The following is a 16,952-nucleotide window of genomic DNA, read 5'->3' as shown; positions in this document are numbered from 1 at the left end:
ATCTTATTTTGGGGATAAAGAGGGAAATATTGCCCCTTTATCATGATAGGATAAATATTTACTCTCGAATGAGGGGACTAATTCTACTATCTCTTCTTCTAGATCACCTTAAAACTATTTCTTACAAATGACAACAATATTTTCTTAATTATCTACTGTACTAATCTTGTTTTCTTATTTTGATTTTTATTTATATATAAATACTTGTCAATACAAGTATGAAGAAATAAAATAATGACATGAAATTTTTGCTGAGATTAGTAGATTTGTCCTTGTGTATTAAAGTTTTTTTATCGGCCTTGTAATAGGGTAATTGGAAGAGCAGTAATTACCTTTTTAGTGATTTTTATGTGAATCCTGATATTCTGATAGAAAAAATGTGTTTAAATGTTTTAAAGATTCATATTCTTAAATAGAAAAACGCTAAGCAACCCTCTTTGTTTGAACTTTATACTTTTTTTAAAACAAAAAATTTAAGTTGTATTTTTTGAAAGGTTAAGTTAGCAGTAGAACTTCAAGTGACCGTTGAAGAAGATGTTGTACAAACGACTAAGTTTAAATATTAAGGTTCAGTAGTTCAGAATAATGTAGAGATTGATGAAGATCAAATGCACCAAATTTAAGAGATTCCCCACTAGATTAAAATTTAATATCTATCGAGTTGTAGTTTGACTTGTCTCGTTGTAACATAGTGTTGGCTAGTTAAGAGGGCATTGAGCATAATATGAAAGTTGCAAAGATGAGAGTGTTTAGAAAATGTGTGAGAACACCAAAACGGATAAGACTAGGAATCATATTTTGGGAGAGAGAGGCTAGATGTTGCTCTTATTTCTGCAAAGATGCTTAAAAGTAGATTGAGATGATTTAGAAAGAAAAGGTGAAAAACACCATGATTGATAGAAAGAAAAGTTGTGGTAGAATTAAGAAAAAGTGGGAGGAGAAAATTATAAATGATATGAGCAAGTTGCACCCTTTGAAAACTTGATTGGGGGGATAAATCTAGTTGACGTTGTTGAATTCAAGTCATAGAAAATCCGTAGTTATCTTTACAATGATTATTATTTGTCATTTTTTATTAATATTTATATTTATTTTTCATTGGTTTATGTTATTAGCACTAATACATGTGTGTGCGTGTGTGTGTGTGTGTGTATATATATATATATATATATATATATATATATATATATATATATATCTTTGCCTTATTTTGTTGCTTGTCTTATCTTGCTGTTTATTTTCATTTGCAGGTCTTTATCCGAACGAGGGTCTTATTAGCAACAACTCCTTATCTTGTTTGATAACATATGGCAAATTGTCTTTCATCCGTACTCAGATCCTAATCATAACTTCCATAAGCAGATATGCTGGTTGTGATGATGATGACTACCTCCAAAAGGACCTTTTTTCGTGTTACTTGTCATTATTACTCTTATCCACACGAGTTTGCATTTTTCATCCCATAAAGCACATACTAAATTTGAGGGTTGTAAATGCCTCAAATTAATTGATATATATTTCTTTCGAGTAGTTAAATTTAAATACTTTAGGTTATGTTTAGAAACAAATATTTCAGTTTAAATTGTTTTTTGCAATTATAAAATCACAAAAAAGAATTTGAAAATGACAAGCTTTGAAAAATCATTCTCAAGTTTACAATTTTAACTACTTAAATAACAATGTTGGAATTGGCTCCAATTCAAATTTGAATTGTTTTGGGTTAACAAACATTAAATTTAAGCTAATTTTAAATTTTCAAATGAAACTATTAAACATAGTATTTGATAGCTATAATTGGCAAATAATTTTTGTATCTATTGATATAACATATGGTTTTTTTTTTCTAGTCACAAGTTTCGTTTTTAGATAAGTAGAGTTTTTGAAGTTAGCTCAATAATACGTAGATTTCTCTATTTTGTTAGGATTACACAAACTTACACTAGGGTAACACCGATCTAGAACTTGTAGGGTTTATTTGATAAACATTTTGACTTTAATAAATTAAAATTAGAAAGAATTAGGTTAATGCAACATGTAACAAAAAATTGACGTAATATGGTCAACATTGCTTCCTAACAGAATAGAAAGCACTTAACAGTTAACATAAAAACATGTACATGAGTTTAGGTGCAGATCTTTTACAGCATGACGCCCAAACTGTGAAATGCTCTGTTCACTCTTAGCCACATTATGGGCAATTCTTACAAGTAATTGTAGTTTCTTAAATATATAATTGATTATGCAAGAACACAAGATCCATCCCATATTCCGATAGCTCTCTGGCTGACACATTTTCTTTAGTAATTTATATTACAGACAATACCCGATGCTCTCACAATTCACTACCCTCTTCTGTAGAAGTTACAATCTACACTAATCTTATGCCATACTAGCTATATTAAAATGGAAGAAATTAGCTGCTCTTCTGTGGAAGTGTTTCAAAAGCTGAGACCGTGTTTTCGAACTTGATTCGATGCAGAGGCGTTCCACTTTGCTTTATTGCACATGCTACCTTGTCTTCAAGCGGGCAACGTGCTTTTAGCATTGAAAACACGTGATTGTTAAGCCTCCTTGCTTTCTTCATGACTTCTATTAAGGAATCCCATCCCTTCCAGCACAGAAACAAAAAAATCATATCATTATGAGTAATAGAAATGCATACGTAACATAACATTCTGAAACATTTTAGGGTAGCATAGGTTTCAAATTTCAGTTATTGTGTTAGCTTCTCGACGAAAAGATGATGAAATTCTAACCTAATAGTGGACATGATTTCAAGCCTTAAGAGTGAAGCTAAACTACTGATTGGGAAACATGCTTTCCCCATTTTGCCCAAAATAAGGGTATTTCTCCCAAGATCACTGTTGTCCGCAATTTTCATAGCACCAATACCACACCCACATCATCTCATTGATAGCACCAAGATCACTGATAGGGAAACATGCTAGATAATATGTATTATTGTAAGGTAAATTAGATTGGACTGAAGTAAAGAACCCAATTCCTAAGATGTCACACATTATTTCATTAAATTGGATTAAAAACTATAAGTCCTAATAGAACTACAAGTGGGCTAGGCTATTACGGATACAATAATGGTTTCCTACTTCCTATTGATATAAACTTTTTTCTCCTTATATAAAGAGGGCTAGGGAATTGATAAAAGCCACACGAAGAAAACTAGATAAGTCCTTTCCTATTACTTTAATATTAACTATTAAGTTATCGCTAAACGCAAAAGGTAAATCACTAATTTTTTTCGTACTAGCATACATGTGATCAATTCGGTGTATGTGGACTGATAATAGGGACTATGATTGAAGTCCTAATTGGTCATATGTGTAGAGATCAATAGACCAGATTATACTTTGAAGTATTCAATCCCTTCGGATCTGTCAAGTCGCACCTTAAGGTAATAATCTAATTGCAATTTTTAATTCCTATGCTATTATCATTGCGATGCGAATATTGAGTGTTAGATAATCCAAACTAATATAATCCTACATTTTTAAAGAGGAGAGACATGCAGATCCAAGAGAATTCTCAGGTAAAGATCGGATGTAATTAACAAGTTAAAGATACATTAAAAAACGTTTTGCATTAGGTCTTATAGATGCATCAACAAACTTAAAGGAATATGTATCATCCACATTACAAGTCTTCCGCATATAATTCAAAAGATCCACAAAAAATTTGAAATCCACATAAGATTTCAACGAAATAAGCAATAAAATAACCAAAAACTTTTACCTGCCCCTGAACAGTTTTATGAATTTGCGAAAGTTCTGTAGCCTCGACTTCAGCAGCGTTAAGGACTTGATATGAGAAATCAAAAAGTTCAAAGTGCAGCTGCTGGCCAAGTAAATATATGATTGTGCAGCCTCCCCAAGCTACTGAATCTCCGAGCACCTCATGAATATTAGGAACTCCTTGAACAGTTTCCTCTAAATGTTCCTGCGGGTCAAAGGTTTTTAAAAATGTGGGCGCCGAAAACCCTTCTACAATACACTTTCAAGTTCCTATATGCCTAACCACTGATAGTCCCACCTCCCAAGCGAGCATTTGACTAATTCTAAAGTCCCACCTCCCAGCCCATAATGGATTCCAGTTTAGTTGATTGATCTTTCGAGCCCTACTCAGGATGGATTTAAGTAAACCAGCCTAAATCAAGGGACCCAAGATCAACGTCAAGAAGAAAGTCAACATGGAAGAAATGTGCAAATGGCGTCTAAATTGAATGATAAACATATTAAATTTGATTTGGAAAAAGATAAGTAAAAGTTGTTTTCAACGACAGGATGACAGATTAATGGTCAAATGTTAACTTAATCGAGAAAAAGAATGAAGTTTTGAACAAATGGTCAAAGATGAACTAGTTTTGATATCTTTGATTGGTTAATGAGCAAGTAAAGGATAAAACATTGATCGAAAGCCCATGCAGGACGTGCAACAAGGAGGCCACATGTGAAGACATACCTTTGGGGTTAAGCACATGGCCAGCTACCTATTCTCATTAAGCTAGAATTTTATCATTTCAATCTAATTAGACTAAGTCATAAAAATTAGATCTATCTTTTTTGTATTTCTTTTAGCCGAAAAATGATCATTCAATGTACTATTGATATTCATTTCGTGTGAATGAAAAAATGAATGGAAACGCGATAAACAAAGCTTCTTGTTTGCCTCTTACTCTCTTTATGATTGGGAGTATGGAATTTGTCTATGCTTATCAATCTTAAGCAAGTTGATTGTATTCTTGGAGACCTTAGGCTTACTTTAGTGGCGTGAGGCATCCATCTCAACTTCATCTCACTCGACATTTACCTTCCATCCAAAACATATTAATTGATCAAACCTTTTAAACAAACCTCACAAAAAATCATAAACACTAACCCTTTAATCACAAACCACCTCCCCCTAAAAACCCTAAACTTCATAAACTAAAGTGTGACTGATTTCATTATTCCCTTTTCCAGCTTTGTTTTGGCACCTAATCTAACTACTAATCCTTTTAGGTAAAAGTAGTATCTTCATTTCTTGCCAGCATTTATATGAAGATGATGTCTTCATTGGAGTTCATTGATTTATCATCATCTAATTAGTCTTCGTTGGATTGAATCCTAGATAGTAATTTCTTCATCACTTGCTTTATTCTTTCAATATTATTCTTGTCTTTGATCTTTCATGTTTTAGTTATGAATCCATGTTTTTCATCATGCTTGGGTATCCCTCAAGTCATGAGTGAGTTTTTGTTTTGTGGCTTAGGTTAGGATTTTTCACCTTGCGATGTAATTTAATTGTTTGCTTTTCCTTTTGGCATAAATATGTGGTCTATGATGTAACATAAATTTTGTTAATTGTCTAAGCGTCATTGATTTGAAGGAGAGAATCGATTTTCAATGATAATCCATGCTTAGAATTTGAGTCATCTCCATGAGAATAGGGATAATTTAATTGGATGTGATAAATGGGTGCTCCATGTCCTTTAATGTGTTTAGCTCCATGAAAATAGATACTTTAGCATTTTTTAGAAAGTTAATGTTGTTCGATAGAGAGCATTAGTATTTATCAAACATTTTTCCTCATAATCCAAGTTCATGTCGTTTGGTTAAAGTTAAGTGACAACTATTTTGGTGAAGAGACCTACACTTAATTTCAATTGCATTTTGCTAGTTTTGATGCTTAGTTTTAGTTTAAGCTCGAAATTGTTTGTTATAGTTTTTAATCAACAAGCTAATTGAGAAACTCTTGATTTACATCACTCTCTCACTGTGGTTCACAACCTATACTTGCCGTGCGTACTCACCAATGCCGTGCACTTTGCGGTATTACTGTTAAGGAAGAAATGTCAAGAACTACTTTGGACAGGGGGTGTTTGATTATTAAAAGTGTGAGGCTGAAAGTATGCCCACATAGACATTTATAACAGGACAAGCAAATTTAGTTTGGTTCATTAAATGAGAGTCTGATCCTATAAAGCACATTTCATGAAGAAAATCCATAGTGATCGCAATCTAGGTCATGGCTCACCAGTTACAGATCACGCAGAAACAGAGTAATATTTCTTAATCATGTTCCAGAGCATGCAAAAGCAAAAGGGGATGATGAACACGAACATACATCATAAAACTACGAAGAAAGGCAATCTTGACATGCAATGCTTGAATGACATAAGAAACTAGGAGTTTATCACTTACTATTTGGAGACCACTAAATATCCGGTAGAAGTCTTTTGAAGTAGTAATGTCTATGAATCCTGTCTTTGGAGTTGCACTCCATTTGTTACAGTACTTGTCCAGTGCGGCACTAGTAAATGCAAGAGCATACTCCAGAACACTTCCAGTATTCAGATTGGCTTTATATAAGAGATCTGCAACCAGGTAATTTAATAGTTAACATTTCCATTTACTGGGTTGTCTTTAAATGTCCTTTGTCAAAAAAGCAATGAAAATAGTCTGCAAGAGTTACTTCAAAATAAAATGGCACAACATCACGAGATAGTACACACTATATTAGTTATTAATCAATATGATGCATCCCTTGCAACTCTATTTTTGCTATTTTTATCTCATTAAAAATAAAATTCGTGACTTTATACTGTTAATAAGAATGGACTACAAGCTGATTGTCTCTTGATCAAGCTTTTAGCTTCCTAATAAGGATCATGCAGCAGGAGCATTGAAGGGTAACGTAACAAAATTGGAGCAGCTTGTTACTTTTAGTTTGTTGTTGCTTGACAATTTCTTTTTTAAATGATCAGTGATCAAAGCTTAAAATGCAACCAAAAGGCTAGACATCAGTGTACGTTCAGAACTTCTATATCACAATGGTGATTGCTTTTTGATGGCATGCCATGAAAAATTACATCAAATAGTATAATCAAGGGCAAAAAATGTTTGGTCATCAAGTATTTCCTCTAGTTGAACAAAATTTGGTCGAAACCTCAAACCAAACTGGACCAAACGTAATTTACTTGGTTCGGTCTAGTTTTTAAATTTTATAAATTACAGTTTCCCGTTTTGGTCCATTTTATAAAATCACACACCAGACCAAACCGGTTACCGTTCTTAAATAGGTTGGAAATTATTTTTAAAATAAAAAAACATATCGAGTAATTGAAAACTGAGTAATGAATATTAAGTTTTGACAGTTACTGCCCATTGTTAATCGAAGAGTTGACTGTAAGAGCCCAAGAGTCACTAACTATGGACAGTATATGTAAAAATCATAACAGAACGGAGGGAATTTCCATCCGTTCCGTTATGATATTTACATATATTGTCCGGAAACATAGTGACAAGGAGAGGGTGGAAGCACTTATCGAAAGGTTTAGAGGAAAGTGTAAAAACTTTATGGAACGGAATGACTAAAATGGTAAGTGTAAACAGCATTAGGGAACAGAGGGTATTACAAGTATTGAGCTTTGATGCAGACAGAAAATTTTTTAGATACAAAAGGCCCATAATATCTACCGAGAAGCAAAAAGAGGTGATTTGATATTCTTATTGTGTAAGAAGGGGTTATCACTCATTATCAAAGAATAATTGGTAAAATTTTAGTTGGAAAGCAATTACTCGTTGATTATGCATCAAAATATCATCAGCAAAGAGTTATAGTCATAATGCATTAAATAGTGTGCTTTTGGAAAAAGAATAATCAAGTTACAAGCATAAAAATTGGTGCTCGTAAGTCTATCTTCAAAAGAACACCATGTTGCTGCAAGTATATTTCTTGGTTGGCCAACACTAGAAATTATAGATTGACTCAAAATTTTGATTTTACCTGCTGCTTCTGCCTGTTTTGACATGGTGTAGAAGGAAGCTGGATTTGAGCAATTTGGATTTGACACAATTGCGGTAGTTGTTGACTTCAGTAAGTTCACGAGAGGGCTTTCCTCGTCTCCTTGTGATAGCATGATTTGTCCATCCGTGCCAGGTATAAAGCCAAGCCAGGGTGCAAGTTGCATAAAGCGTTTTGTGTCCACTTCCCTCTGAAGGAATCATAGCTATATTAACAAAAACTAAAATAAATACTCTCACTATTTGGTTATCAGTTAGTTAGTTCATTTTCTCATATGTCACATACCGTTTGGAAGTAATGACAACAAAATATTTGATTAAAACAATCAACACGTCTTCTCTCATTTACTTTTTAGTTATCAAAGATCGCAGGCTTGAAGCATTAACATTATCATATTAAAAAGCTTAATTGATTGCAGTGAACATAATGTCAAATGTTTTAGAGCTTTGATTCAACTACTTACTTCGGAAAAGCAAAAAGCTTTGTATTCGGTGGAGAGGACACAACATGGAACTATGGAAATCAAACATCACGTAACAAAATTCTATAGTTTAAGTGCGGCAAAGTCATAGTGTGAAAAAAAGGCCACATCGCGTCACATCGGCCGCATTGTAAGGATTTTCAAAAGCAAACAAACCAATATTTCTCGAATTGTAAAGGTGTAAAAAACCGCGTTTTGGACTGTATCACAGGATATCCTATGATTTAACCAATAATTAGGCATTACTATAACCGCATCACTCTCATCATGACATCATTATTCCGTTACCACAGTGGCCACTTTTTGCATTTTTACACAATGGGCAAAGTGATTCTAGGTATCTTGTCTCCATGTTCCAGCTAATAATGGGGATGTTTAAGAGTTAACTTATTAAAATGGATCAAACACCTTAGAAGTCAAGCAACTGATATGGATCAAACACCTTATAAGCCAAGCAACAAAGAAGTCCTAGAAGATAGTCAAATGTCGAAGCAAAAAGATTATAAAGACAAAATAGTTAGTTCTTTCAATAACAATGATCAAGGATCTAATAAAAAGTCTAGGCGAAAATTCATGATATTGTTTTTATAATGAAATCCCTAGTCTCAACTCTCAAGTCATCCAAAATTCCTTCCATATGCGCCAAGGAATAAATTCATGAAGGCCCAAGAATAATCAAAGCTAAGCTAATATGTATGAAGAGATACATTGCAACATCACAGAAAAACAAGGACGTTCTAATGTTACAAATGTACATGAGATTAAGAAAGCATCAAAGGGAAGAAGTTTAATGTTGAGAAATGAAGTGAAGGTGTGAAGTTGATCATAATCTTGAACCTATGGTCAGTTGGAGTTTTAAAAGCAAGAGTTAACTCCTTAATTTATCATCAAATATGCAATCCAAGAAAAAATAAAACACATGGGAAGATCAAGTTTAATGCAAAATATAAAGAAAGAAATTACACATTACAATGTATTGAAGTGGAATAAAGAGGAGAATTCAACGCCCCCTCAAAGCTTGATTGAGGCTAGTTACAAAAAGATTTCAAATCATTCCACTAACTAGAGTAATAAGTCGTATAATAATAGTTCTTTGAAATAAATCAACTAATTTAGACGGTTTTATGAGCTAGATTAAGTAGATTCTTTTACTAGGTCGATGCAAAGAGTTATACATTTAACTCTTAAGGTAATTGGGGTAATTAGTCATAGTTAATTAAAGAGTCAGTATGTATGTCATCCTTGCATGGTGATGGATGGTCAAGCTCACTTAAGAATTTGTAATATTTCTCTCGGAAGTGTATACTAGTGGAATTAAGGGGAGTTTCAATTGCTTTTACTTAAGTTAAATAGGTGAAAGTTATGGCAGTCATTAAGTTAGGAGTTAAGATGTTATGAAGTCAAATAGAGAATGGACATATCGGTTGATAATAGTAAGTCCAACTCTTCCATAAATAGGAGATGTAAACTTCACTGTAAGCATATGTTGAGTTGAATAAATCCTTTTAAATGAATTTTAGAGCAAAACGTTGTGTAGCTCAAATTTTTTTCCTAGGCGTGTCGCAGAGGCAAAGGTTAAATTGCTTTCAATCTATCCAAACTATCTGATGGTTCTAAGCTCTTGCAAGATGGATTCTTTATCCCTCCCAAATCACATCATTTATGCTAGTTATATATCGTATCAATTCAAAGCGTAAGAAATGAGGAAACGAAAAGACAGCTAAAAACTGTCAGATTTTTAAAATAAAGTGGTCATTCTTTTAATGACTTCTGTTGTGGTCTCATCCAAAGGAGCAAATCCAATAATGTTACAATAATTTTGGAAGGGTCATCTTGTTCTGAAATTCATGTTATTTATTTTCGTATGTTCCTGAAATATACTAATTTGATGTGAAATCACTTTTTGCATCTGAATTTATTTATAACAAAGAAAATTACAGTACTTACTAATACAATATCAAGCAGGCCCATCCAATACAGTATGCTTCCTATCTCCTTTATTCCCTGAAGAACTTCCTGCTTGAGCTCTGTCTTTGAGGTCCAGTTAAGCTGCTCTTTTATGTGTCGCATACAACCTGTGTATGTAGTGTTGATATTCTTAATCTGAATGGATGGAATAACAGAAACCAACAGTCCGACACCACACTCCTCATCTTCCAGTATGGAGACAAGTATAGGGATGCAGTTAGGCAGGGCGGGTGCAGACACCTCCTTCCCCATACCCACACCACACCCCTCAAAAAGACTAATCCTGCAATAGAATATACCTGTCACACCACCATCAAAGGGAAGCAGACCTATAGATTTGGGCAATGCTTCTTGCAATCCTGTAATCATTGCTTCAAGGGAACTTATCTGTTTCACAGAGTTACACCACATAAGCAATTGGTTTTTGGGGCAGGGGGCATCAAAAGGCGGACAGAGTAAATCGATTCAAGTAAAAGTATGACGCATACTTTGTCTTTTTTACAATCTCTAGTAATACAGTAAGTGATCATATCTTCTCTCCCAAAGACCCTAAGCCTTACTGATAACCATGACAAACACTAGGCTAATATTTTTATAATGGGAGACACTGTAGCACAATACCCATGGGCTTGATTATACCTTATTCGATATGTGATCAAGTAGAGCACGGATCAGCCATGGCAAAGACCGGGTCCCCAAAAGGCGGACGATGGAAAACATGTGAGGCATTCCAAAGAAACCATTGTGCAATCTTGTATAGCTTTGGTGTGCAGAATTCAAATCCTGAACAATAATTTTCACCAAAACAAAAATAAGCTTAAGCAAAATTTTTCCTCAAGATATCCCTGTCATTGAGCAATAATGCGAGAAGAGAGGGATGGGTAAATTGCAAGCAAATAGATGGTAGGACAAAAGAAAGTGAGACTTCAATCTTCAGATTATGCTATTGGAAGCAGAATGGCATGATTATATTGTTTAACAAATCAAAAATAAATAATAAAATAAAGGTTGATACGTCATAACTGAAGTTGATTGTGAAGTGCATAAATACCAGTGTTAGAATCCCAAATGAAAATATAAACTAGTGAGAACTAAGCTTTGAATTGCTTAAACAGTATGGAAGAAATCAAGTTAAGTTCAGCCACGGAGAGCTTTGCAAACTAAATCTCACTTGGTTACCACAGTAGAAATTTGGCTTGCCATATGGCATTGATGGCTTCTGAACTCGAGCACTGGACATTTTCGGTGATCGGACAAATCTTTGAGTAGTATTACATAATATAAAGTTTGGAAGGAAATCATTTTGCATCTCTGACCATATCTGCAAAACGCGGAAAAATATGTATTCAGTGAAATGTTGGTGCTGAATACAAACAAGATGCCATGAGCAAGCAAAAAGATTTTTCTACAGTATCCTCCTCTCATGATGCAAGACCGATTGTCAACTAATGAAAGAATAGTGGAAAATTAACAACTCTAAAAAGTTTCTTCTCAGGACGAACCTCTCTGTAGAACAAAGACAACTTTCACTCTTAATTCACGTTCACACACCTTTTTTTATCTCTTCTTCCACTTCTAAAATTCTATCTCTATTCCATTGAGCACCTAAACCTAATCTTCATTAATCATCAATTTTATATCTATTTCATTGAACTTGTATATTTCGGTTTGTCACATCCAAATATACAACCTTAAGAGTTATGACTAGTCAACATTAACAAAACAGTAAAGTAAAGATAAAGAAAATTGTAGGAAAGTGCTCCAACATAATCTGCTCTCCAAGTATCAAACTTACTATATGAGCTAAAATTCTCAATTTTATCAGTGCACTTAGACGGTCAGTCGGTCGGGTTCCGGGTCCCGTTTTTTCAGCTTGGGTTGGTTCTAGGACGAGTCGTATTAGGTCAGTCAACCCAACGGGTTAAGGAGTTTAAAATTTTCCACTTATTAAATTTTTTACAAAAAAATATAGAATAGTTTATTTTGTTTTCATAGATTATATTTTTCCATTAAAAAAGACCAATATACTAATTTTAGAGCTACAAGAAAATATTGTTGAATCAAAATATTTAAATTAACCAAAAATGTAGTTGTTTCTGACTAAAAACGATGATTTGGAGCTGGAAACCTGGAGTTCGGGTTTTGGTGGGGTTTGACCAAATTTTTTCTAGTTTTTTCAGGTTGGTCATTTTCAGGTCATGGGTCGAAATTTTCGGGTTATGACGCACTAATTTTAGGTCGATTTCCAAGTCAATTTCGGGTTGGGCCGAAATTTGACGGGTCTAACTTAGTTCGAATTTCATATATTATTCTACATAGGACATCACAGCACCTCACATTTCAACTTATTGGTTCTATTTTAAAGTTTGACATGAAAGGGGATGAATGCGGGTGACATCCCTTACACTCTAGGGAATTTAGAAGCATCATCATCACACCCAATGACCCCACCAAACAGTATATTATGAAACTCAGTGTCGCTACTCACTGGACACACACAACATCAATACATCCTCTTCTACCAAACTATTTTTCAGTTAAGCATACGATAAGTCAAGACTTAGTTGGCCAAAGTGCAATACCGAGACCTTTTTCGGGTCGGCAACGCTACCCATGATGGTTGTAGTCACTGTCCCACAAATTAAGACGCCTTTTTCATCACACTTTGTCCTTACTTATACGCACCTAACAAACTTCTAAAGAGCACATGTTTTGATGAGCCATTTTACTATAGCCCATTTTATTATAGCCCATTTTAATCCAAAAGAATATAATCATATATTTTTGGCTTCATCGAGAATGGACAAATATAAAAATATAAAAAATTTATAAAATATTAATTCATTCGTATGACACCTAAACCCACCTCCCAACCAGCGGTATGAGAACCTGATATCTCAAACCGATGAGCTCATGGTTTTAACACCTAACATAAAGAAAGGCTTTGAGCGATTCCAAATCTTGCAAGCATCACCGTATCGCAACGGTAACATAAGAGGTTTTCAGACTTAGATTGGCCGAAATATAGGCGAAAAACGACCTTGAAACCAGTGAAAGCTGTTCGATCATTACTACAACCATTGCCGAAACCGTATTTTTGCACTATGTTCCTAGCCCATACCTAATACCTCAAAACAGTGAACCCAATGCCTCCTAAGTTATGATCAATGGTCATCTAACTTATCTTTAATAAATTGCAAAAAAAGAAAAGTTGTGACACATAAATATATATGCTGAAAGATTAAAATTGAACCTGATAAGCAAGTCGACTTGAATAGGAAACAAGAGATAAGTTCTCTTGCATCTCACTGAATATGAGATTGAATGCGTCTATTGCCAGATCCTCGGACAGAAGCTTATGGGCATGTTTTAATATACTTACGAGGTTATCCAGTTCCTGAACAAAAAATAAATTAGAAAACAGAACAAAATGAAAAATTACAGGATATTCTCAAAAGCCAAGCAAAGAATAATTGAAACTTACAACGATAGCACATATATCTTGAGACTCAAAACGATCAAACAAAAACTCCATGTTCTCTCTGAATGCCTTGTTCATACGTTGTGAAATCAGGCATCTCAAATCAATTGTCCTTCCAAGCAACTACACATCCATCATAAACAGTCAAGATAATATATGCGGGGAAAGCAAGCAAGGAGAATGCAAAAACTTTTTGTTTATCCTTTTTTGGGTAGGGAAGGGAGAGATGTCAAATTAAAGATGCAATGGGCCAAACCACCTGCAAGAAGCATTGCATACAGTAAACTTAATTGATGACACAATATAAATACACTGCACCTTAAATGCAGACCAGGTAATAGCATATATTGAGTATAACTCTTTTCCAGATGTCAACAAGACAACTGCCAGATATTCCGTCTAACTGTCTAAGTTTTGAGTTATATCAGTATATCTATTAAATGTTCATAAATCTTCTAAAAGGTCACAGATTGACTGATCAAGTGAAAGGCAACAGTTTGTCTTATTTAAATATTCATAAATCTTAATCATGCAGCGAGCAAGCGCCCTTTTTTGATTTCTTGTCATTTGTTCAACTTTTCTGGAAAAAAAAAAGATAAATTAATACAATAGCTTTTTCTTTTGTAGTTTTGTAATCCAGTGAATAAAAGATAAGAAACAAATAAAGTCTCACCCCCCCGCCCCCCCCCCCCCAACAAAAAAAAATAAATAAATAAGAAAAAAGAAAAAAGAAACAGATGCAAAGCTAGGAAGACTACATAGCTCACGCTATGGAAGGGAGAGAAGCAATTATAACTTTGGTAGATCGTGATCTTAATCAGAAACAAGGGATAACAACAGATGCAAAGCTGAGAGGACTACACGTCCTTGAACAATGGGCCAGTAGATAGAAATGGGCACTGATTTTACTGAATCGATCAGACACTTCTTAGATGCTTCAATGGCATATTGAAAATCAAGCCTATGACAATCTGGGATTATTCCTGTTCTCGGCTAACCAAGATCCATAACACAGTTGATGCGCCTCTTGTGGGAAGATTTTAGATATTGTTGGATTTTAGCAGCACAAAGACATTTGATAGTTGCAGTTAAATTTCTCCAAAAATTCTCTAGTTTAATCTATTTGAGGATAGAGTAGATGACACACTCTAAGCCTCGAGATAAATACGAGAATAAACAGAATACCAAAATCAAATTGAGTTTATATTCTGTTTGAAGAAAAAAAACTCAGATCCTTTCTTAATTGGTCAGCTATTGTATAGAATCAAGTTTCCTGATTATAGATAAACACCAAATTGACAGCTTGTGAAAATGGGTTTCTTTTACCTTGGCCCTCTTTTACTACGTGGATATCCCCTTTGTTATCTTTTCGATGTCTTAAGTACTTAAGCCAATGGAAGGCACATGTAATTTAATGATAAAAACATAAATGGAAGATCATATTGCCTTACTAGTGATGACACATCCCACAACTTGCAAAACCATGCTCACCTTAACTCTGGTCATTTTAAATAGCGCATTGAATCTCATAGGTTGTACAGAGTACTTTTCTCCATTGTCCACGGTAAATAGGAATGAGGAGTCCAGCAATTCTCTAACAGATGAAAGCAACACAGATTGAACTTTTAGAGCTAAAACTTTTATAAGTAACTACAAGTATCAGATTGATGAAAGGAAGATAGATTTACTGCTTGCATACCTTGCTGCCCAGCTCTTGTAATATGTGAAAACAACTTCACACAATTTGGACACAAAAATATCAAAACCATGATCCACCTGTAACCAAAAATACAGATTTACTCAAGCCCCAAACCAGATTATCCAAGGGAAACATATACAAGCACTAAAAGCAACAAAATAAATCCCTAATTTTAATGAGGTATATACATCTATGAGTACATCAATTTCACTTGCAGTTGCAGCAAATATCAACAAGGAAAAAAGGAGACGGATATTGATTGCAAATAGAAAACCTCATGCTCATCAATTTCAGGTAAGTACAGCTTCTAGAAATAAATTTCTTTACAACACTAAAAGATTTGTTAATAACAATTATCACTGATGATGCTTAATTCAATAATCCATATTTTTTTTCTTGGTTTTTGATGAAATGCCCTCAGCCCTCCACTTCGTATTATAGTTGAACAACCTCCATATATTGTTAGTATAATCCAGAACTTATTGAATTTTTAACTCTCTGACAAACTCCTTAGTGATTTAACTCATTCAGTTAAAGATGATTCTACTCAACTACTAGCCTAATTAAAAACCCTCAACCTACACCAATTTCTTTTACTCCACAATATATTCATAGATTTCATTAACAAAGTCTAAGCCATGCTACAGCTTTCCCTTCTTCAATATAAGCAATCATTAAACATTTACTTTACCAATATCCCACATTAAAAGAAGAACACAACCATGACCGGATACATCACCATAACCATGACCGGATCACATATTAAAATGACCGGTAAAACAACACAACTACAATTCCAAAGCCTCAATTCCAACCATATGGGATCAGATACAGCCAATACTAAAGGAAAAGGCCATCTGCCAGAAGTACCTCGGCTTCAATTTCATCATAGAGGAAGCGCTGCTTGAGCACAGTCAATGCATGCTGAGCCGCATCATTGTAGATATCAAAAGGCATAACGACACTCTCAAACAGGCCCGCATTTTGAGACTCAAGCACATAATCAACAAGCATCCAGGGAAGAGAGCATTCGATTGGAAACTGCATCCAAGAAACAAGTCAATAGCATCTAATTTTAAAAAAGTACACAGTAATTTAGCATGTTTATAGATATATAATGATCTGACAACTAAAGTCAGATGTAATAACCTACCACAATCATACATTTTAAATTAAAAGGTGATAAGTAAAGAGGCTTAAAGTTTCCACAAAACAGACACACTGGTAGCGAACTAAGAGGTTTATTTAAAACTGACACTAAGCTTCTAAACTAAGTTAGAAGCATAGTGCAAAAATACGGTTTCGGTCATGGTCGCGGTAACGAGCCAATGCGGATGATTTCGTGGTCAATGCGGCATATATTTTGATCGTGGAAAACTCAAAATTCTTTGCAATACAAGTCGTGATATGGTAATGCAACCTTGCTTTTGCACTATGGTAATGAGTCTTCCGTGCTGGTGCTTGGGGCAGTTATTAATCACTAAATAGTACATTCCAAACTTCGATTACTTACCTTAATTTAA

The 16,952-nt window shown here is 34.3% G+C and overlaps 1 protein-coding gene across 2 annotated transcripts in view; it reads right to left on the bottom strand.

The window, feature by feature from the left end:
* Positions 1-2,051: 2,051 nt before the first annotated feature.
* LOC130828165 (protein PIR) overlaps positions 2,052-16,952 on the bottom strand; it is a 40,313-nt gene continuing 25,412 nt past the window's right edge. The window contains exons 19-31 of one of the 2 annotated variants that reach the window (XM_057693999.1): positions 16,300-16,470; positions 15,430-15,506; positions 15,222-15,324; positions 13,734-13,853; positions 13,503-13,646; positions 11,421-11,570; positions 10,889-11,032; positions 10,549-10,636; positions 10,229-10,356; positions 7,783-7,990; positions 6,198-6,370; positions 3,751-3,954; positions 2,052-2,608 (exon numbers count right to left, since the gene is read on the bottom strand). In XM_057693999.1, coding sequence (XP_057549982.1) covers positions 2,414-2,608; positions 3,751-3,954; positions 6,198-6,370; positions 7,783-7,990; positions 10,229-10,356; positions 10,549-10,636; positions 10,889-11,032; positions 11,421-11,570; positions 13,503-13,646; positions 13,734-13,853; positions 15,222-15,324; positions 15,430-15,506; positions 16,300-16,470 — 1,905 coding nt within the window. In that variant the 3' untranslated portion in view covers positions 2,052-2,413. Of the gene's footprint in view, positions 2,609-3,750; positions 3,955-6,197; positions 6,371-7,782; positions 8,006-10,228; positions 10,357-10,548; positions 10,637-10,888; positions 11,033-11,420; positions 11,571-13,502; positions 13,647-13,733; positions 13,854-15,221; positions 15,325-15,429; positions 15,507-16,299; positions 16,471-16,952 lie in introns of those variants that run through there. The other variant, XM_057694000.1, reaches the window with a different exon arrangement.

This window comes from Amaranthus tricolor, chromosome 12 (genome assembly GCF_026212465.1).
Source record: "Amaranthus tricolor cultivar Red isolate AtriRed21 chromosome 12, ASM2621246v1, whole genome shotgun sequence".
NCBI lineage: Eukaryota > Viridiplantae > Streptophyta > Magnoliopsida > Caryophyllales > Amaranthaceae > Amaranthus > Amaranthus tricolor.
Note: the sequence above shows the minus strand (reverse complement) of the source record. Positions and strands in the feature narration are given on the sequence as shown.